This window comes from Myotis yumanensis, unplaced genomic scaffold, assembly GCF_028538775.1.
Source record: "Myotis yumanensis isolate MYYU_CA2020_CCGP unplaced genomic scaffold, mMyoYum1.0.hap1 SCAF_11, whole genome shotgun sequence".
NCBI classification, from domain to species: Eukaryota; Metazoa; Chordata; class Mammalia; order Chiroptera; family Vespertilionidae; genus Myotis; species Myotis yumanensis.
In genome coordinates, this window is record NW_027223762.1 from 29,457,982 (window position 1) to 29,481,096 (window position 23,115).

Here is a 23,115-nt window from a genome sequence, read left to right on the forward strand (position 1 = left end):
GGGCCGGGGAGACCCGCAGAGGTCCCGTAGGAAGGGGGCGGGGAGGGGGGCCGAGCGCTTTCCCGAGCGGCTGCGGCGGCGATCACCGGGGGACCCCCAGCTCGAGCACCGCGGAGCGGGTCCAGCCGTCGGGAGCGGGCGGACAAAGACCGCCCCCGCCCGCGGACGCCCCCCCCGCGTCGAGCCCCGGGCCCGAGCCCACCCGCAGGCCCGTCGCACTTACGTGGAGAGCTTCCTGGTCCAGAAGAGGCCCCCGGGCCACAGCTCCTGCAGCTGCACGGCCCGGCCCAGGTTGCTTTTGATCTGGGCCAGCTGCAGGTCGGACTCGGCGTCCAGGCGCTCGGCGTAGGGCAGCAGCTTGTTGTAGACGATCTCCTTCTGCGGGACGAAGGACCGCGGGCCCGGCCCGGGAAGCCCGCCGGGCTCCGGGGGGTCCCCGCCGCCCGCCCGCTCCGCCGGCTCCATGAGCCGCGGGACGCACGCCCGCCCGCCCCCTCCCCCCCGCGCCCTCCCGAGCCCCCACCCCTCTCCGGGCTCCGCCTCCTCCGCGGCGTCGTCGCCCTCGGCCCGACCGCTGGGCCCCCTCCCCCGGACGGCGCGCTGCTGGCCCCGCGCGCTCCCGGTTCGTTGGCGGCGGCAGCGGCCGCTCTGCTCCGCCCGCAGCGGCTCGGCTGGTGACGCTGCAGCCGCCGGCCCGGAGGTTCCGGACGGGCCGCAAGTCACTTCCGGGGCGGGGCGACGGCGTCGGAGGGGGCGGTGGCGGCTGGGCGGGAGCCGGGGGGCCGCGCCTTCCTCCCGTGGGCCCGGCTCGGAGCCCCCCTCCCTCGGGCTTCAGCGGCCGAGCGCCCGGCCGTCCCGCCGGAAACACGAGGCCGAGTTCCAAGCCATTGTCCTGTCGGGCCGGGGCTGCGCGCTCCCTCCCGCGGCCGCCTCCCCGGAGCCGCGGTCACCCACGTGATCCTCGTAGGTGTGTTTTTTGTTTTTCTGTTTTTACTCTGACCCCTGGAAGCCCTCCTCTTCACCCCCCTCATTCCAAAGAAGGGACTAGTTACTCATTCAGCAGACAGGCGTTGGACTGTGGGTGTGCCAGGCGCTTCTTTTTGACCTTTAGGATGGAACTAAAGAGCTCCAGGTGTGTGCCCTCCAGGGCTTTAGCCGGGCAGAGCCATAGCCTAGCCCTAGGCCCTAGGGAATAAGCAATTACAACACAACACTCGTAATTGCTAGATAAGTACGGATGCCTCGGGAACACCTAAAGAGGTGTTCACACTTGGGGCGGGGGTGGGGGGGGGGGATTTGGGAGTGTCAGGTCCGTTACTAGAGCGAATACATACACTGAGTGGCCAGATGATTATGACCACCTGACGTTTGTAGGCAAATTAGCTATAATTTTGTGCTGAAGTTGCTAGAGGGCCAGACCATTATGAATTGGGAAGCAGGTAGTTTACCACGACAGTAGAAGTGACTTTTTTTCTGAAGATATGGGTAAACAACTCGATTTAACAGCCTTTGAACGTGGGATATATATATATATATACACACTCATACTGAGTGGCCAGATTATTATGACCACCTGACGTTTGTAGGCAAATTAGCCATACACAGCATCGTATGGGATATGGAAGCCGAAGGCCTGTTCGGACACCTTTGCTGCCTGCAGTTACCAAGATAAAACGTCTCCAGTTTGCACAGGAACACAAGGATTGGACAGTCCAGCATTGGAAAAAGTCATGTCCTATGAAGCACGTTTCCAGTTGCATCATGCAGATGGCAGAGGGAGAATTTGGCATAAACAGCATGAGAGCATGCACCCTACATGCATGAGTACAATCCTTCAAGCTGGTGGGGGCAGTGTTATGGTTTGGGGCATGTTTTCCTGGCATGATTTGGGCCCTTTAATTTGTGTGGAACAACGTCTGAATAGCACAACATACCTAAGTGTCGTTGCTGATCAAGTTCATCTATCATGTTGATGGCGTATCCCAATTGAGATGGCTTCTTCCAACAAGACAATGCGCCATGCCACGGTGCTCGTAATGTGCAGGAGTGGTTTCAAGAACATGAGGGAGACTTTACCTTGCTTAGGTGGCCCCACAATCACCAGACCTCAATCCAATTGAGCATTTGTGGGATGAAGAAGCCATCAGGCAGCTGGTTCCACAACCATCAAATCTCACAGAACTGGACAGTGCTATTCATCAGGCATGGTGTCAGATGCCTCACATCATCTTTCAATATCTCGTGGAGTCAATGCCAAGAAGAATCGTTGCAGTATTGAAGGCAAAAGGTGGCCCAATGAAGTACTGATGGGGTGGTCATAATAATCTGGCCACTCAGTGTGTGTATGTGTGTGTGTATATATATACACATATATATACACACACACACACACATATATATACACACACGTATATATCCCACATTCAAAGGCTGTTAAATCGCGTTGTTTACTCATATCTTCAGAAAAAAATCACTTCTGTCGTGGTAAACAACCTACTTCCCTATTTATAATGGTTTGGCCCTCTAGCAACTTCAGCACAAAATTATAGCTACTTTGCCTACAAACATCAGGGGGTCATAATAATCTGGCCAATCGGTGTATATTGAATTTAAGGGTTAAATGCAGAGTTGTTTAGGAAAAGTATCTTTCACCTGAGGGGACATCTCTGTGGCCTTAAGTATGCATTCACTCTAGGAATTCAAAGAAGTCCAGAGTGGCTGAAGATTGACTGCAAGATTTGAGACCGTGGAGGAAATGTTAGGGATTTTTTTAGAGTGTTATCCTACAGGCGACAAGAAAGTCTGCAAGATTTTAGTCATAGGGGTGGTATGATGTCATTTACATTTTTTGAGCAATCACTCTGCTTTGAATGAGAATGATTTAGAACAGACGAGGTTGGGTACCGGAGGATCCCTTAAGATGTGACACGATGGCCTGGATGTCAGTTGAAATGATTTGAGAGCCATTTCAGCAAGTAGAAAGGCCTGGGCTTGATAGCTGTTTGTAAGAGTGAGGTAGAGGGAAGAGACAGGATGATGTCCGAGTTCTTTCCCTGGGATAGAGGACACCGCAGAAACAGCTTTGGAGGCAGAATGCCTACGAGATGGCTAAGTATTTTGACATAATGGATGAGGAAGGTGATTTAAACTGGGATATAGATTAGCATATACATGGATTGGAAAGAATGAGATATAGAATATTGTTAAAGGATAAACTGAGCCAATTAAAATTTTGAAGAATTTATTTTGAGCAACAATTTTTAAACATTTTTATTAATTGATTTGAGAGAGAGAGAGAGGAAGGGGCGAGAGATAGAAAAACATGGATTTGTTGTGTTGCTCCATTTATGTATTCATTCATTCGTTGATTCTTATATGTGCCCTCGCCAGGGATTGAACCCACAACCTTAGTGTTTGGGACAATGCTCTAACCAACTGAGCTACCCCACCAGGGTCTATCTGAGCAACCATTGATTCCAGTTGGGCAGTGCCAAACCTGGACTGATTAAGGGTGCTCCACTGACATGAGCCAGGGGAAAGACTTATACAGTAGAGATGGTGTTGAAGCCAATAAAGGAAACTATTTGATTGGCTATGGCTTCAAGCCTAGTGGGCTGTTTGTGATTGTCCTTGGCATTTAGATTTCATAACCTTGAGACACACCTAGATTTTGGTTTGCTTACGTAGGCTGCCAAAGCATTAGTGCCACCTCAGTCTAATGTCTCCTTGTTTGATTAATTTAACAGCATGAAAAGAATAGGGTCCTTGACCAAACTCTGAAGAACTCAGGGTTTGAGAGAGAGAAAGGAGAGAGACCAAAAAGAATGCTCAAGAAGCAGTGGGAGAGGGAGGAGGAGGTCTAGGAAAGTGGCATTCCTGTAAACAGTGTTTCAGGTGGAAGAAGTGATTAACCCCACAAAAGGTCCTGATGGGTCAAATGGAATGAGAACTGAGAGGGTTCCTTGGAATTACTGATAAAGCAGCTAAGCCCAGCCAGTATAGCTCAGAGATTGAGCATTGATCTATGAACGAAGAAGTCACTGTTCAATTCCTGGTCAGGGCACATGCGCGGGTTGTGGGCTCAATCCCCAGTTGAGTGCAGGAGACAGCTGATCAATGATTCTCTCTCATCATTGATGTTTCTAGCTCTCCCTCTCCCTCTCTGAAATCAATAAAAATGTATTTATTTTTTTAAAAGAATAGTTTCAGCGGAGTGTAGGAATGGAAACCAGATTACAATAATGATGGAAAAATGGAAGTAAACAAATAGAGACAGCAAATGTGGACTGTGTTTTGAAAAAACTTTGAGTGAGCCTGGCTGGTGTTTCTCAGTGGTGATTGTTGACCCAGGAACCAAGAGGTCACTGGTTTGATTCTGGGTTTTGGGCTGGATCCTCAGTAGGGACGTGCAGGAGGCAGTGGATCGATGATGTTTCTCTCTCATTGATGTTTCTATATCTCAATCCCTCTCCCTTCCTCTCTAAAAATCAATAAAATATTTTTAAAAAAAACTTTGAGAAGAACAAGAGAGAGATAAGGAGCTAGCTGAAATGAAAGGAGGAAATTTTGAAGGTGGGATATATTTAAATGTTTAAATATTGACTAGAAGTAGCCTGAGAGAGAGGCTGAAGGTAGGTGAGTGAAGATGACAGAGAATGGCAGTGGAGTCTGGCCCTTAGCAGTTATCCAGATTACTTCCAGAGCCAGAGAAGAAAAGCAAGGAAGGGAGGTGCACATGCAGAAAGGTTTGCAGATTTGGTAGCTGAAAGTTGGAGACGTTCTTTCCAATGGTTCCTGTTTTTGGTGTGTTGTGTTTTTGGATTTTTTTTGGGGGGGGGGGAGGGGGAGGGTGGTGTTATTGCTGTTTTGTTGTATTTTGTTTTCTGTGAAGCAAGAGGAGGAGAATGGGTAGGAGGTTTGAGGAGATTGAGGGAGGTTTAGAGTAGTCTCAAAATTCGGAAAACGAATTAGAGAAACAGAATTGCTTGACACTGAAGGTTGGAAGTATAATACGCCATCATCTGTCTGCACAATATAGTGATTTTCTCCAATAATGTTTAGCAGCCCAGGCTGTGTACCTACAGGCTGGTATGATAGAATGACAAAGGCGTAAGGGAATGTTATGTCTGTTGGTGGTGGTAAAGGTGTGGTATTAGTTACTATTTGCTGAGCACTTCTCTCAGCCAGTGCTTTACTTACATGACCTCATTGGATTTTATTCTCTAAACAGAGATAACTGAGTTGAGAATATTTGAAAGAGAGTGGTTAACATCTTTCTACCCCTTTAAATTATTCTGGCTGGTCTAATAATCAAGTTGATATGAGAAAGATTAACAGGAGAAAATGACCACATTTTTATGTATGTACTTATGGGATTCCTTAAAAATGTGGGACCCAAAGACAAATTGGGCAGTTGAGGTTTATATGCCATTCTGGAGAGGGGGAGGGGGTTCAGGGGGGGTTGGGCTTGTGGTTTGAGGCTTCAAAGGAGAAGGCAATTCACATGGAGGTGAAAAGGCAAATGTTTGGTAAACAACTGTTTGTTGGACCATCTTTAACAAGGGAACCCCCGAGAGGACTTTGATTAAGGACTTGGCTAGGTTCTTTCCTATCACACTTAAATCAGATTAAACTTTAGTTATCTATAATAATATCTCTCTTCCTGGAGCAAGTCCTCTACTAAATTTTTTTAGGTAGTTAGGGGGGAAGGTCAAAGATTCTTCTGGAGTCTTTTGGATCTTAAAAAATCAATACACCGAAAAAGTGTATTGTGTGGCAAACTGTTTCTCACAAAGTTAAAGTGAAGAGAGAAAAGGGCAGAATAAGCAGAGAGTGTAGAAGTCAAGGGATTCAGATCCTGATGCAGTACAAGGATTAGCCTGAGCATGGAATCTGGAGGAACAGGAATGTTTGGATTTACTATTTCAAAGAAGCAGTTCCAGGTGATGCCAAGTTTCCTGGGATTGGATGTCTGTACTGGCAAAGAATAAAGAATTCTTGGAGCCCAGCTGGTGTGGCTTAATGGTTAAGCATCGACCTATGAACTGAGAGGTCATGGTTCGATTCCAGGTCAGAGCACATGCCCAGGTTGTGGGCTCGATCCCCAGTAGGGGGCATGACAAATTGGGCAGTTGAGGTTTATATGCCATTCTGGAGTAGGGGTGGGGAGATGGGGTTCAGGGGGTGTTGGGCTTGTGGTTTGAGGCTTCAAAGGAGAAGGCAATTCACATGGAGGTGAAAAAGCAAATGATCAATGATTCTCTCTCATTGATGTTCAATGAGAGAGCTGATCAATGATTCTCTCTCATTGATGTTTCCATCTCTTCCTCTTCCTTCCTCTCTGAAATCAATAAAAATATATTAAAAAAAAGAATTATTGGAGCAAAAGAGATGAAGTCTCTCTCTATTATTCTTGTGAAGTTTAATAGAAAATACTATTGAAACCCCTTGAAGTGAGAAGGTTGGGAGACCTTAAATTTCTCTGGGTGATGTAGTCTTCTCATCCCTGAAGACAAAAATCCAAAATCTGAGGTCAGTTTTCTCCCCAGACCAACTTCCAAGCGTTTTGTATCTCGTAGAGCTCAGAATACTCTGCCAACAATAACAGCCCATGACTCTTTCACTCAGACCCTGAGGGAGACATTGGCTTCTTATCGGACCCCTGAAGGAGCCGACTGTAATCACCCTTCTTAGAAGACCCAGAACATACAATATTCCTGCATGGAAAATATTGGTGGAGGAATTGGCAGGGATAGTTATCAATCAAATATTTATCTTTGATGTACTTACTGGCCCACTACTTGATAATTCACTTCTTAACAGTGAACAAAAGAATAGGTTGTTAGTTTCATGCCTTCTCCTGCCTTGCTTTTTTTCTATATGTGATGTATTTAGGCCTGGGGATATATTGGCAAGTGAATGAATCTCTGTTGCCAGAGCATAATCTTTAAAAATGAGTCATTCTAGTATAATCAAATATCCAAACTCTTGCTGTTACAGTTATTAAAAGACACCAGAATATTGGACCTGAGAAATGAGGACTTTTTCTAGTCCCTGTATGATTTTTAAGTTTTGAATATGTCATCCAAAAATACTTTTTATCCAGTCATACTATCCACTTCACTTCATTTGCGCTAAAGTTCAAATATGGAGTTCAGTTTTTAACAAGGAAGATTTCATAGCTAAAGGAATGGATTTTTCTCTTATTATTTTACAGTTTTTCTTTTTGTTAGGCGTTTTGCCATTTCACTACAGTGTAACTTCATGTGGGCTTCTTCTTATTAATCTTGCAAGGGATTTGTGTTTCTTAAAAGATTCAAATCCTTTATTAGTCTACAAAATCTTCATCTATTTTCACAACTTTTTTTCTTCTCTCCTTATAGACTTCCTATTAGATATCTGTACCTTTGCATTCTGATCTCCATCATTTCTTACACTTCTCAAATCTTTGTTGCTCTACCTCATTCTCAATAACTTTATCAGACCTGTTTCTGGTTCTGAGAATTTTTTGTTCATCTGTACCTGGTCTGTTGTTAAATCCCTAATTCTCCACAGTCTGTATATATTAATTTACAGACCCACAAGAAGGGTCTGTAAAATATCAAATCCCTAGTTCTCCACCATGAAATATATATCCATGAATTCTGTAAACATGTATTGACTGCCTTCTGAGTGCCAAGTGTGAGATCATAAAATGAATGACACAGTGCTTGTCCATAAGGAGTTCACTGTCTAGTGGACTGACAGACAAGTGAACAGATAAAACTGTAACAGATGTCAGTTGGAATCTTCTTAAGATCTCTAGATGAAACTACTGCAGGTCCTCAATGTCCTTTAGTTATAATGTTGATAAGATAACATGGGAACTTAACTCTTGTTTATATCAGTTAGCCTATGGTGAAATTGTGTGTTTTTTCGTATTGGTTCGCTTAAAGGCACAACCTGTTGATGACATTAACTGAGGACTGACTCTAATTCAAACTCCCTTACACAGATGGAAATACTTAACGCCTCACCCAATAGTTCTGTTAATTTTGGAGGATGGGGGCTTATGTTTCGATAGTCACTCTCAGCTCTAAACTTCAGCTTCTGCTAAACTAGTTCTGTTGAGTCATCATCTTACCATGAGGCTTCTGTTGTCCCTGTTTTAGTAATGCTTTCATCTAAACATGGAGCTGGCATTCCCCCCCTTACTTTAACAATTTTCATACCACAAACCATTCACACAAAGCTTTCTATGGGTGTGTAAACAAAATATAGACAGGTTCAGGTGAGAAGAGATTTGTATGCTAAAAATACGCACAATTTAAAATTTAACATAAAATATTTCTTTTCCTAAAAGATCCATTCTGGTCTAATTCCTGGTATCCTGGAGCTCTCTGTCTAGTGGAGCGGGCAGACACCAAACAACTCATCCTACAGGTGTTTAACTCTAATTTCATCAAACCCTTTAATAGGAAGAAGAGGGCTTTGACTGTGTAGAACAGGGGGGCCTAGAAAGACTTTTTTGAGGAAGTAGCATGTGGTGAATGAAGGGTTCAGAAGGAGAATTAGAAACGATCCAGCTAGGAAAACAGTACGAGGGGGGGTTTGACGTGGCGGGAGAACTTGGCTCGTTTGAGAAGCCCTGAAAAGATCTGTGTGCTCAGGGAGGGAGGGGAGAGGGGGAGATAAGGCTGAGAAGGTAAACAGAGTTAAATCATACAGTGCCTTGTAAATTGGGTTAAGAATTTTAGATTTTTATTCCCAGAGCTATTTCAGTGATATGAATACAGTGCTCTGGGCAGTCACCAGACATCTGGGGGAAGCTGAGCAGTGTCATTAGGGTCCTGAAGTCAGGTGGATACATATTCCCCAGGCAGAGGCATCAGTATGTAGAAAGCCCTGGCGTTCTCAGCAGGCCTGGGTAGGCTAGGTAGCCATGACTACTGTGTGGTGGGAGCACAGAAAGTGTGGATAATGGCAAGAGAAGAGACAAGGAAAGCTGAGACCAGATTCCAACTAGTCGTGCATGCCTTCCCCAGGTGTTTGCGGTTTATCCCGTAAGCACTGAGCAGGGGCATCACAGGAGGAGCCTTGTCATTTACAAAGATAACTCTGGACGTCATTGTCATTGTCATAACAAAAATAGCCAGTACATTGAAGAGAGAGCCAGTGGTGAACAGTGAGGTGCTTTAGAGGTAAGTGACGAAGGTTAAAAATATGCCTTGGCAGTTTGCAGTTAGGAACTAGCACTAATTCAAACTTGACCCCAAAATGGAGTGAGGAAATTTTAGACTAATCCTTTTTGAACATAAACGGAAAAATCTTACCAAACAAAGAGACAAACAAACAACCGCAGTACAAGATCCTAAGTGAAGATTCAAGTACCAGTAGGCATTTGGATTTCAGTGTCTAGAGTTAGTGGAAATATAAATTTGGAAGTTGTCAGCATATAGATGATATTATATTTAATGTTAAGGGTCTAAATTAGATCACCTGAAAAAGAGGATAGAGAAGAGAAGACAGTAAAACCTTGAGGCCTCCAAGTGGGACAGAGCAGGACAAACCAACAAAGGAGCAAGAGAAAAGGAAAACCAGGGCAGGTTAGTGCTCTCTGTTCGGATATGGATATTCTCTCCGAGGCTCACTGGAATCAGCATGTAATTGTACTCCCAGCTAAGATCGATCACAGTGATGTAGTAAGCACACAGCTCTGGGCTAGAGGGGAAAACAGTACTGGAGTCTGGAGGAATCCCGGGCAGCTTCCTTATGTCCTCTTCCTCCCATGAGGGGCCACGCAGAGCATGCTCTTCCCCCAGAAATGAAAATGCCCAGCAACATGTTTGTGATGTTTCTACTGAGGGCAGCCCATCAGAGATACGGCGCCCAAGATTGTTTACTGGGTCTGATCTTGTAGGCACCCTCTGCCTGCAGAAGTCCAGGTTCCCAGAAGGAAAGCAGGTGTTCAGCATAAACCACACTGTTTATATAGTCTAGCTAGGCACAGTGAGCCATCGTTCTATTAGGGAACCATGGGAACACTGCTGAAAATCAAGTTCCCAAATGCTAGCTCAGGGCCAGTGTTGTAAGCTCCTTGGAAGGATAACCCTCTCAGGCCTGCTGTCTTCACTATTCTGCGCAGAGTGGCAGCACGGACGCTGAGTGGAGAGCGTGTCCAGGGAGAGAGATGCTGCTGAAGAATCAAGTAAGGTAAGGACCACAGTGGCCAATGGATTGGGACTATACAGGTTGGGGCAAAAGGAGATTTACAGTTGTTCATATGGAAAATAATAAAATAATTAATAAATAATTAAAAGAATAAACTGTTTTGCATACTCACAACTGTAAACTTACTTTTGCCTTACCCTGTAGAGATCATTGTTGACCTTGGCAGGCACAATTTCAGATGTATGGCAGGATAAGGAAACTGGTTGGGGAGGATTCAAGAGTGACTTAGTGCCCTAACTGGTGTAGCTCAGTTGGCTGGAGCAACATCCCATGCACCTAAATGTTGCTGGTTCGATTCCCAGTCAGGGCACATGCCTAGGTTGCAGGTTCCATACCCAGTGGGGACTCATACGGGAGGCAATGGATTGAAGTTTCTCTCATACACTTTTCTCTCTCTCTCTCTCTCCCCCTCCCGCTCCCTCCCTCCCTCCCCCCCCCCCCATTCCCCTCTTTCTAAAATCAGTAAAAACATATCTTCCAGTGAGGATTTTTTAAAAAAATGTGACTTGGTGAGGGAGTATAGAGCATGTATAGAGAGGATATTTCAAGAAGTTTTCTATGAGAGGAAGCAAAAGAAGAGAATGTAGCTTAAAGATATTATAACTCAAGAAAACTTTTTTTTTAATAGATGAGAAATACTAACACGTGTTTGTTTGGGATCAAAATAATTTATTAGCCCAGCTGGTGTGGCTCAATGTTTAAGCGTTGACCTATGAAACAGGAAATCATGGTTTGATTCCCAGTTAGGGCACATGCCCAGGTTGCAGGCTCAATCCCCACTGTGGGGCATGCAGGAAGCAATGGATCCATGATCCTCTCCCATCATTGATGTTTCTATCTCTCCCTCTCCTTTCCTCTCTGAAATCAATAAAAATATATTAAAAATAAAAAAGAATGATTTATTCGGAAGGGAGAGATAATGACATGGAGGAAGAGGAATTGGATTCAGAGCAGGAGTAAAGTTATGGGAGAAGAGACGCTCCCTTCATTGAAAGGGAGGGAAGAAGGAAAAAAATGTACAGATGCAGATGGAATTATAGATTTGGGAATGGGATGAGGAGCAACTTGTGATGGCTTCTGTTTCATCAGGGAAGTAAGAGGCAGTGTCCTCAGTTGAGAGTAGAGGGTTGTGAAAAAGATATGAAAGGTGTGAGGAAAAAGTAGAAAATTGGGAATTTGTAGAATAAGGAGGAAAATAATTTGTGATAGCAAATGTGTAAAATAGAAAACTGGCAGGGGAGAGGTCATGCTAGGCAGGGGTTAAGGACTGAGAGCAACAATTTGAATTTATATTATTGAAATGTTTCAAGGAAACTGTTGTATTGGGTAGCAGTTAAAAATAGGAATGAAATGATTAGGCATTTAACCAAATAGTTACATATTAGCTCAAAGCTACTTCAGTGTAACAATTTCATTCCCACGTTACTCTTACCCCTGAACAACTGAAACTCAGTGGCCAATTACTCTCCCCCAGCCTAACGCACACACAGAACATACTCTAACATTGCACTCTAACTTCCCCCACCAAACAAAACAGGAAGAGTGGTTATGTTTAGCTGATAGTGTTAGTCTGTCATCTAGCGTTTCCGTTAAATTCTTTTTACATTCATATCTATTTTTTCAACCCTGCCATGACAGGGGAGCATCTTTCCATTTTCGCAGAAGTGCCTCATGAACACAGACATAAAGTATATTTCAAAGAAGGTCCAGGGATCTTTGCTCTCTGAAGGACGTAGTTCTTGTGTCTACTGCCTCTCGTATTTGCTGAACCCCAGCTGCAGTACTTGTCTCAGAAAACTGCTTGGCTCCTCCCACTTATCCCATTATTACTTTCAGTTGTGAGATGAAAACGTTCTCTTTAAATTGGTTTCTCTAAATTAAAAAAATGTCAAATAGAACTTTCGTCTTGTACTTAATCTCAAGTTAAATCAGAGAAAAGATTTCAGAATGCAGAAATCTCATTCAAATCTGCAGTGTGACCTTGGTGTTGTTCTCAATCCAAAAATCACTATTACCACATTTCTTAGTTTTCTGGTCCATGAAATAAAATTAGAAATGCCTTTATTAGACACATTTAATTCAGGCTATGAGTTTAATTTTTACTTGAATAATGTGTAACTTTTCATATTTCCAAAGTCCCCCCCGCCCCCAAGTAGTTGGAGAGTGTGGTAGGACACCTATAAGAGGTGAAGGGGGAGGAAGGAGGATTAATTAGGGCAGCTCTACAGACCCCCATGCTGACCTGCCACCTGTGGGAGAAAAGGGAGGAAACGGGATTGGACAGGGAGAGCCTCAGACCCTGATGGAGATCTAGGAAAGTCGGAGCCAGTGGGAAGCTCCGGGGCAAAGGCTGCCTGGTAGAGAAGTCCTGCACTGGCCAGAAATGGCCAGACCCGAGTCGCATTGCCATGCTCAGTGACAGGCAGGCTTCCCGGGAAGATGGTGACCGCAGCTTGAATGCTGCTGTGGTAGGACCCGAAGGTGCTGGGCCGGAGGCTGCTATTAGCTAACCACATTCTTCAGGCTGAAGGGCCATCCAAGCCACGCGTCCTCACGCCTGCTACATCAGCTCTGCCACTGTTGCTGATGTCACGCTCCTCAAGCAGTTCAGTTCTGCAGCTCACACGTTCAGATTATGGATTGTTGGAGACAGTCTCCTAACTCTTCTCCTTCTGGCCTTTATAGGAGATCTTTTAATCTCCTAAATGATCACTTTATCCTGTCAGTCCTTTGCTCAAACATATTTATTCAGTGTCTCCCTTTTAAAACAATCCACAAAATAATGCCCAGACACTCTAACCTGGTACTCAAGGCTAACATAAGACTGGCCCCACCTTACTGTTCTGTTTTTATCTAACTTTGTGTTCTCTCTGGTCAATCCATGTGGAACCTACTTCAACATTTCATTTATATTTACATATTTTTTGTTGCTCACACAATGCTTCCTACTGTACTTGTCACATCATTTTCCCTATCTACCTGTCAAAAACCCAGCCCAGCCTATCCCCTTTTGTATCCAGGGAAGCAGTCCTGAATCATGACTCAGCAACCACTTCGAAGGGTGACCAGCCTGCGTTTCAACCAAGACCAAAGCTGCTTTTGCTGTGCCATGGAGACAGGTGTACACATCTACAACGTGGAACCATTGATGGAGAAGGGGCACCTGGACCATGAGCAGGTGGGCAGCATGGGCCTGGTGGAAATGCTGTACCGCTCCAACCTGCTGGCCCTGGTGGGTGGTGGTAGCAGTCCCAAGTTCTCAGAGATCTCAGTGCTGATCTGGGATGATGCCCGGGAGGGCAAGGACTCCAAGGACAAGCTGGTGCTGGAGTTCACCTTCACCAAGGCAGTGCTGGCTGTGCGCGTGCGCCATGACAAAATTGTGATTGTGCTGAGGAACCGCGTCTATGTGTACTCCTTCCCTGACAGTCCCCGGAAGCTGTTTGAGTTCGACACCTGGGACAACCCAAAGGGGCTCTGTGACCTCTGCCCCAGCCTGGAGAAACAGCTGCTAGTGTTCCCAGGACACAAGTGCGGGAGTCTGCAACTTGTGGACCTGGCAAGCACAAAGCCAGGCACTTCATCTGCGCCATTTACCATCAACGCACATCAGAGCGACGTGGCCTGTGTGTCCCTGAACCAGCCAGGCACCGTAGTGGCCTCGGCCTCCCAGAAGGGCACCCTTATTCGCCTTTTTGACACACAGTCCAAGGAAAAACTGGTGGAACTACGCCGAGGCACTGATCCTGCCACCCTGTACTGCATCAACTTCAGCCATGACTCTTCCTTCCTGTGCGCTTCCAGTGATAAGGGCACGGTCCATATCTTTGCCCTCAAGGACACCCGCCTCAACCGCCGCTCTGCGCTAGCTCGAGTGGGCAAAGTCGGGGCTATGATTGGACAATATGTGGACTCTCAGTGGAGCCTGGCGAGTTTCACGGTGCCTGCTGAGTCGGCCTGCATCTGCGCCTTCGGTCGCAACACTTCCAAGAATGTCAACTCTGTCATCGCCATCTGTGTAGATGGGACCTTCCACAAATATGTCTTCACTCCTGATGGAAACTGCAACAGAGAGGCTTTCGATGTGTACCTTGACATCTGTGATGATGATGACTTTTAAGGGCCCCGTGGGTTGTGCTAGGGACCTGCAGTGGCAAAGTGCAAAGCATTTATGGGAGTGGGAGTGCTGAAAGCCACCAGCCAGCAAGCACTAATGGGGCAGGTGCACACTTTCCACTCCTCAGAGCAATGCCTAAACAGCTCATTTCTCCCAAGTACTTCTTGTGTCCTTAAGGACTGTGTGCCCACAGGGCCAGGCCAGGGACCCAGAGGGGCAGCAGATGCCCTGGGGCTCCCAACCTGGAGAAGAGTACTAGGGACCCAGAGGAAGTGCCCTAATCCAACCTGTGGGGGATAAAAAAATTTTCCCAGGAAGAGCCAATCTCTGATATGACGAATTTGAATAAAAATTAATAGTAAAAAAAAAACCCCAAAAACAAACAAACAAAAAAAACAACCCAGCCCAGCTCGGCCAGCGTGGCTTAGTTGGTTGAGTGAAGACCTAAGAACTAGGTCATGGTTCGATTCCAGGTCAGGGCATATGCCCAGGTTGCTGGCTCGACCCCCAGTGTGGAGCATGCAGGAGGCAGCCAATCAATGATTCTGTCATCATTGGTGGTTCTATCTCTCGCTCCCTCTCCCTTCCTCTCTGAAATCAATAGAAAACAAAACAAAACAAAACAAAAAACCAGCCCATCTTTCAAGGTCCAGTTTACATTCCCTATCTTACAGAAAGCAGTGTCTGACCCTTCCTTAGAAATAGTTCAATATGTCTCCCACTTATTCATATTCTTATTTTATTAATCAAGTTTTAATGTAAGTATGCCTTTTTCCCAGCTATACTGTCATTTCCTTTGGGATAAGAAACACACTGTTGTAACTAGTCTTATAACATGTATGTATCGTATGTTTGTTCATCTAAAGCTTTTTAACCCAAATAAAAATGGAGTTTAAAAAAAAAAAAAAAAAGAAACACACTATTGCCCTGACTGGTTTGGCTCAGTGGATAGAGCGTTGGCCTGCAGACTCAAGGGTCCCAGGTTTGATTCCCGTCAAGGGCATGTACCTTGTTTGCGGGCACATCCCCAGTGAGGGGTGTGCAGGAGGCAACTGATCAATGGTCCTCTCTCATCAATGTTTCTAACTCTCTATCCCTCCCCCTTCCTCTCTGTAAAAAATCAATAAAATATTTTTTTTTTTAAAAGAAAGAAACACACTGTTGTTTTTTTACTCTGCAGGTACTCCATAATTGAATGAAGAGAGATGAGAGAGAGAGAAGGGAGAGGAGAGGAAAGAGATATGAATGAAGAAATAGATGGCAATGCAAAATACATTACCATTTACAGAAGTGCAAAAAATAGAGAGGAGACAAAACTTTAGGGTGACATAGGAAAATATATCAGGAAGTGAAAGAATACTCCATGTGACCTTTTTGGGAATGAATAACTTTCTGTGCTTTCTGTTTCTTAAGTACACACCTGAGCAGAATTCTTTACCCAAAGCACAGAGATGATTAGGCTATTTATGGATGGGCTTTGGGAGAGCATGATGATAAAAAAAAAAAAAACAAAACACAACACTGACATTTATGAAAAGTTTGTATGCATGTATATGAGATTTTTCTAAGATCCATAATTTTGTTTGTTTGTTTTTTTGCATCCTCATGACTTATTTTATATTTGGAAAATTGTACATTTTGACCCTCTTCACCCATTTTGTCTACCCCACCACCTCCCATCCCTGGTAACTACCAATCCATTTACTGTATCTGTGATCTCAGTTTTTTTAGATTCCACATATGAGATCATTATTTGCCTTTCTTTTTTTTAAATTTTTTAAAATAAATCTTTATTGTTCAGATTATTATAGTTGTTCCCCCTTTTCCCCCCACAACCCCCCTCCATCAAGTTCCCACCCCACCCTCTGCTCTTACCCCCCCACCCACTGTCCTCATCCATAGGTGTACGCTTTTTGTTGCCAGATCAAAGGTCATACACATGGAAAATGTAGCTATTTCCATCCACGACATGTCCCTGTGTTCGGAAAGGTCTCTCACAACTTGTTCACGCTCTACTCAGAAAGGGTACGGAGACATGTAACGGCTTTTTAAAATAATGTGTCCTCTTATGTTTAAAATGAGGATTTCACTACCAAAAGTGAGGAGAGAGCAACACTACAGCTGCTCTCGCTCCTCTCGCCCTTCGGGTAATAGTTGTGCTTGGGGCTGCGCGCTGGTTCGCGGGCCGTAGACGAAGCCGTCTGGGCGGCTCGGGTGGTTCCGCCTGCTTCCCAGGGGCCGTCTCAGCCTCACAGGGGCTGTCACAGCCTCACAGGGGCCGTCTCAGAAGATCCATAATTTTTATCTGATTTTCAAATGGGTCTGTGATAATAAAAAGAAATTAAAACCATTTGACCAGAGAAGGCAGGATTGAGTGTGGGTTAGCAAGTAGATCATTGGTAATCTTAAAAAAAATAATTTCTGAAGAATGACGATAGCAGAAGCCAGATCCCCAGGAATTAAGGAGTGAGTGGGTGCTGAGAAAGCGGAGGTAGCAAATATAGATTTTCCTTCCAGAAATGTATGAGTGAGTGAGGGGGGAGATATATGATAATTTGAGAAACAGGCTCAAGGAAAGGGTTGTTTTTTTGTTGTTTTTTTTTTGATAGGAGATGCTTGAATATAACTACAGAGGAAAAATGCATAATTAATAGAGGAAGTAGGTGTGCAAGGGTCTAGTTCAGTGATGGCGAACCTTTTGAGCTAGGCCTGTCAGCATTTTGAAAAACCCTAACTTAACTCTGGTGCCGTGTCACATGTAGAATTTTTTTGATATTTGCAATCATAGTAAAATAAGGACTTATATTTTTGATATTTATTTTATATATTTAAGTGCCATTTAACAAAGAAAAATCAACCAAAAAAATGAGTTCGCGTGTCACCTCTGACACGTGTGTCATAGGTTCACCATCACTGGTCTAGGTTGTCTGGTTTTATGCTGTAGCAGCAGCACCAAAAGAATAGTGACTTAAAACATGAGTTTATTTCTTTTTATAAAAATATATTTTATTGATTTTTTACAGAGAGGAAGGGAGAGGGATAGAGAGTTAGAAACATTGATGAGAGAGAAACATCATCGATTAGCTGCCTCCTGCACACCTCCTACTGGGGATGTGCCCGAAACCAAGGTACATGCCCTTGACCGGAATCGAACCTGGGACCCTTGAGTCCGCAGGCCGACGCTCTATCCACTGAGCCAAACCGGTTAGGGCTGAGTTTATTTCTTGCTGGTGAAAACTATGCTATAGATAACTATCCCGTATGCTGAGACCCGTTGATCCAGGCTGCCTCAGTCTTTGAGCAGAAAGAGAAACAGAAAGAGAGAGATGAGGGGGTGATGCAGAGGCATCTCACTGCTGTGAAGTAACACCTGTTACTTCTATTCATGTTTCCTTAGCTAGACCTAGACACATGGTCACACTTAGTTGTGGGGCAGGAGAGGTAGAAGAGATGGGAAAAGGTATTTGATGGCCTAGCCAGTGTGGCTCAGCAGTTGAGCATCGACCCAAGAATGAAGAGGTTGATGGTTCAATTCCTCGTCAGGGCATATACCTGACTAGGTTGCAGGCTTGATCCCCAATAGAGGTACATGCAGGAGGCAACTGGTCGATGTCTTCCTCTCTCATTGATGTTTCTATCTCTATGTCCCTCCCCCTTCTTCTCTCTCTAAAAGTCACTAAAAAACATTTTTTTAAAAGGATATTTATTTGGTGAGCATATTTATTTGCACCATGAAGGGATCAAGAAAAAAGCAAAGGGAATTCTGGGAAATTAGGAGTGGCACTGTTTTTTTTTTTAATATTCCCATATCTTCCTACAAAGACAGAGAGCAAGTTGGATAGAAAATGCTAAAATTCATTAGCAGCATCCATAACAAGTTTAGGTAGCAAGGTCTGAGCTCCCAAATATATATAGGCGGGAACATGTCACGATAGCAACAAGATTCATATGTGGGAGGAGGCAGAGGGAACCAAGACAAGACAAAACAAAACATCTGACCCTAAAAGACAGAGTTCCACTTGGTGTATAATGTTTAGAGAATTCATCTGAGGTAGCATTCAAAATTGGGGAGAAGCTGTGTGCGCTCCATTTCTCAGGAGCTGTTGGATGATCAGATGGTGCTAGAATGGTCTAGATTTCCATGAATTTTCAAAGCCCACCTGAGCTCCCTTCCAGGACCAAGAACCTACATGAGAGAGAAGCTGCTAAACAGGACATAAAACAGACCGTGTTTTATAACTATTACATATAGTATGTGAATTATAGAAATTCTAAATCTGAAAATTTATCTTCTTATCTATTTTCCATACCAATTATATTCATGAATATTGTCTGAGCTCAGGTATAAAGGGCTTGCAATACTTGGCACCATTACAATACTTCAATAATAAAATGCAGTCAGTACAGAGACCCTCCAGATGTGACCATAAACTCTTCCATTATCAAATTCCCAGGGAAAATTAAAGTCTAAAGATGAAAACCCCTTACAAATTAAAATCCAAGGAAATTAATGTCTAAAGTCAAATTCTCTTGCCCTTGAGATTTAAACTTCAAAGAAATTAATGTCCAGAATTCATTCTTTCCACTTCATATCTCACTCACTCTTAATTAGAGGGGTTCTTAATGATTAAATAGGGTTGGAATTTTTTGCAAGAACTTGTAGCTTAGACAGAAATAATATCAAGTCTTTCTCTGAGTTTCTAGAGGGTACAAAAAGTCAATAAGACACACAAAATTACTATAGCACTGTCTCCACACCTATCAAATTTAGCAAAAGCTACTCCCCAATCTCTAGTGTGGTTATTTCAGGCAAAATTATGTTCCCAAAGCCTATTTTTTTTTTGGAAAATATATTTTATTGATATTTTTACAGAGAGGAAGGGAGAGGGATAGAGAGTTAGAAACATCGATCAGTTGCCTCCTGCACACTCCCCACTGGTGATGTGCCTGCAACCAAGGTACATGCCCTTGACTGGAATCGAACCTGGAACCCTTGAGTCCGCAGGCCGATGCTCTAGCCACTGAGCCAAACCGGTTAGGGCAAAACCTATTTTTAAAAAAATCTTTATTATTGAAAGTATTTACACATGTCCTCCTTTTTCCCCCATCGCCCCCCTCCTTAAACCTATTGATTGCTGTTGTCAAACACCAGGTCAGAGACTTTCGAGTCAGGGTGAGAGGGAAAGAAAGTCTGAGTTTTTTCTTTACCAAGATGGTTGATCTGATGTAAGGATCTGGACTGTATGTCCTGTGAACATAAACTTAATTGGGAGATGTTAAATTTGGCACTATGAGTTTTCCCTTTCTAGAGAGAAAATTTAACCACATTAACTCCTCTCTTTGGAAGTGACTTTTGAGATATCATTGTCTTTTTGCAAAGCTTAGAAGCTTGTCCAGTTTGAAGACTGTCAATCAGGATGGGCTGAGTTATGTTGCAATAACAAAGAACCTGAAAATCTTAGTGGCTTGAAATAACAACAGTTTATTTTTCACTCATACTACATATCATCTTGGATTGGAAGGGAGTTCTGCTCATATTGTATCCACTTAAGAAACTAGGACGACAGAATCTTCACAGGTTTCTCCATGATCATCACAACAGGGACAAGGGAATGTGCCAACTTATACCTTGACTCTTAAAATTTCTGCCCAGAAGTAGCACATCAGTTCCACTCACATCACTTCCATTCACATTCCATTGGCCAAAGTATGTTGTGTGGCCTTCTAACTTCAAAGGGAACATGCAAGGACAAGTTCTTCCCCATTCAGTGCTCCATGTCAGGTGAGCTCTGTGTACCAACACTGCTTGGGTTATATCTTGTGAGCCGACAACTTTAGTCCTCAGCTATCAGTTACTGTGACTGCTTTCAGCTACAGAATAGCTGTCTGATCAAAATAATTAGCTGGGCGCTTGGATGTGTTATTTTAAAAACAAAACAAAACATTTTTTATTGACTTTTTTACGGAGAGGAAGGGAGAGGGATAGAGAGTCAGAAACATCCATGAGAGGGAAACATCCATCAGCTGCCTCCTACACACCTGCTACTGGGGATGTGCCCGCAACCAAGGTACATGCCCTTGACCGGAATCGAACCTGGGACCCTTCAGTCCGCAGGCTGACGCTCTATCCACTGAGCCAAACCAGTTAGAGCTGGATGTGTTATTTATTACCTGCACCACCACACACTCAAATATAAGTTCCATGAAGAGCTGTTTGAACAGTGCCATACACAGAGAAGGCTCTGTAAGAAACAAAATTTGGAATGCATTAGCTTAGGATTTAGCATGAGAAATGTTTAGTAAACAAAGGAATACATTGGGAACTGGTTAAGAATCCATGATTCCAGTGGAATCTGAGAAGTTTACTTCACTGAGGGTGGAGCATGCTGAGGAATGCAGACCTTTGCATTTGTATGGCTGACCTCCCTCTTCAGCTTCTGGGTTCCTGTGTTCATGATAAGAGTGGAGCTGGGGTCTTACTTCTTTTACCTGGTGATCTCAAAATACAGGTCCTTGGATAATATTTTGTTACAACATCGATGAGATGCCATAGGAACTTAATTCGTGTTTATATCAACTAGTGTATGGTAAAATTGGTTTTGTTAGGGGTGGGGAGGGGGGAGAAATAGAATAGTGGAGACTAGCTATAGTTATAAGAAACCATGCTCTGTTAACTGTGATTGTTTTGTTCTGATTAAATAAAGCACATTCTAACCTGGCTGGGAGTGTACTCCCCAGGACCTGGGAGTTAACCTGTAATTGTGGTCCATCCTCCTTAGTCCATTCTCCTTATCCGAGAACTGCCTAGAGAACTGCCTATTGTTAACATAAAAACATTCAAACACGTAAAGAATTTTTGTGAGTTTATTTTAGCCAAACTGTCGACAAGTGCCGGGAAGCAGAACCTTAAGGAATTGAGATAATGATCCGGAGAATGGTGGGTTACGTGTATATTTACATATTGCAATCAAAGGAGGGACATAGGTAGGTTACATGAAATCCATTGGTGATAGACTAGAGAGGCAGGAGAAAGCCAAGCGGGAGGATGGGGGGGAACCCCTGGGATTAGATAAAAAGTAAAATGATAGACACATACTTAGGTGGGTGCAGGAACAATTAACATGATAATGAAGGAATTTGTGGTATCTGTCCTGGTGCCCCATAACCTTAGGTTGTGCCCCAAGGGGTCTAGAAAAAGGGAAGTTACAAGTTACCCAGACATTTCAAGGGTGTGTTATTATAGATGCAAAAAGACAGATAGCTATGCAGGCCAGAAGGGAGTGGCAAGAAATATTCAAAGTGATGAATAGCAAGAACCTACAACCTAGATTACTTTACCCAGCAAAGCTATCATTCAGAATTGAAGGTCAGATAAAGAGCTTCACAGATAAGAAAAAGCTAAAGGAGTTCATCACCACCAAACCAGTATTATATGAAATGCTGAAAGGTATCCTTTAAGAAGAGAAAGAAGAAGAAAAAGGTAAAGATACAAATTATGAACAACAAATACACATCTATCAACAAGTGAATCTAAAAATCAAGTGAATAAATAATCTGATGAACAGAATAAACCGGTGAATATAATAGAATCAGGGGCATAGAAAGGGAGTGGACTGACTATTCTCGGGGGCGGAGGGAAGAGGTGTGGGGGGTGTGGGAAGAGACTGGACAAAAATTTTACACATATGGATGAGAACAGTGGGTGGCGGGGGTAAGGGCAGAGGGTGGGGTGGGAACCGGGTGGAGGGGAGCTATGGGGGGGGGGGGGGCGGGAGTGGAACAACTTTAATAATCTGAACAATAAAGATTTAATTTAAAAAAAAAAGACAGATAGGCTCAGTTAAGGTAACGGTTGACTTTGTCAGTGAAGATACCAGTCTAGGATGTAACTACCCACCATAACTACCTTTAGTTAAAGTTTAATTTCAGACCATCCTTTATGGTTACTTTAGGTCTCTGAGTTTGTAAGACCACCATGCAGGCCTTCTCTGAGTTTGTCAGGTTAGTATGTGGTCCCTTTCATCCACACTATTATGGAAAGATTAACAACCTTGTTGCTAAAAAAAAATGGAGTCCATGGAGCCCTTTGCAACTCCCCAGTCCAAATTGCCTATAATCTGTAACCATTATGCTCATTTTTATTCATTTTGCCTACTTCCCCATGTAATCTTTGTCCTTCTAAGTAGCTGGCTTATGGGGGTGGGAGTGAGCAGAGCAGATTTTCATGGATGATCTGCTTCTCCCCCATACTGCCAGCATTATTGGAATAAATGCTTACATATGATTCAACCCTGTCTCTGGTTTATTGGCTTGAGTAGTTACAGGCAGGCTGGACCCATTTGTTATACGGTTTCAGTTTCTTCTTATACCGTTTTGCTTCAAGTCGCAGAACCTATATTAAGTGAGGACTTACTTTACATGATACTTATTATTCAGCTAGCTTCTCCATTCTCTAGTTGGTCATAATTTTCACTAGGAAACCATGTGCAGCTTTTATAGAAGTGAGAATATTTATTTCTTTCCTTCTGTCATTCTTTTTTGATTCATGAGTCCCTTTTCTATAGATCTACTTCATTGGAGCTTCTAGAGAGTTTTTTGTTGGGTTCTAAATCACAAATGAAGCACTGTTTTATCTCAAGAAAGAAGTATAAGTTGACTAACAAATTTTCAACTCCAGCCCTAGCCAGTTTGGCTCAGTGAATAGAGCATTGGCTTGAGTTCCATTCCAGTCAAGGGCACATACCTTGGTTGCTCCTCCCTGGCCACAGGGCCCTAGTCAGGTTGCGTGC

At 43.8% G+C, this 23,115-nt stretch overlaps 2 protein-coding genes across 4 annotated transcripts in view; one reads left to right on the forward strand and one right to left on the reverse strand.

The window, feature by feature from the left end:
- The window catches only part of PSME4 (proteasome activator subunit 4), an 89,480-nt gene extending 88,992 nt beyond the window's left edge, over positions 1-488 (reverse strand). For both annotated transcript variants that reach the window (XM_070429217.1, XM_070429218.1), the window contains exon 1: positions 224-488. In XM_070429217.1, coding sequence (XP_070285318.1) covers positions 224-465 — 242 coding nt within the window. In that variant the 5' untranslated portion in view covers positions 466-488. The remainder of the gene's footprint in view (positions 1-223) is intronic.
- Positions 489-798: 310 nt separating this feature from the next.
- Positions 799-14,696, forward strand: WDR45 (WD repeat domain 45). 2 transcript variants are annotated; one of them, XM_070429219.1, is made up of 3 exons: positions 799-967; positions 10,124-10,191; positions 13,230-14,696. In XM_070429219.1, exon 3 carries the CDS (start codon positions 13,247-13,249, stop codon positions 14,327-14,329), a length of 1,083 nt encoding a protein of 360 aa, XP_070285320.1. In that variant the 5' UTR covers positions 799-967; positions 10,124-10,191; positions 13,230-13,246; the 3' UTR covers positions 14,330-14,696. The 2 variants fall into 2 exon arrangements, with proteins under 2 accessions (XP_070285320.1, XP_070285321.1); XM_070429220.1 differs by having other exon boundaries at positions 10,124-10,186.
- Positions 14,697-23,115: the final 8,419 nt, after the last annotated feature.

Excerpts from the sequence above, each read along its gene's own strand:
- WDR45 (XM_070429219.1), top strand. The coding sequence starts at position 13,247 with ATGACTCAGCAACCACTTCGAAGGGTGACCAGCCTGCGTTTCAACCAA.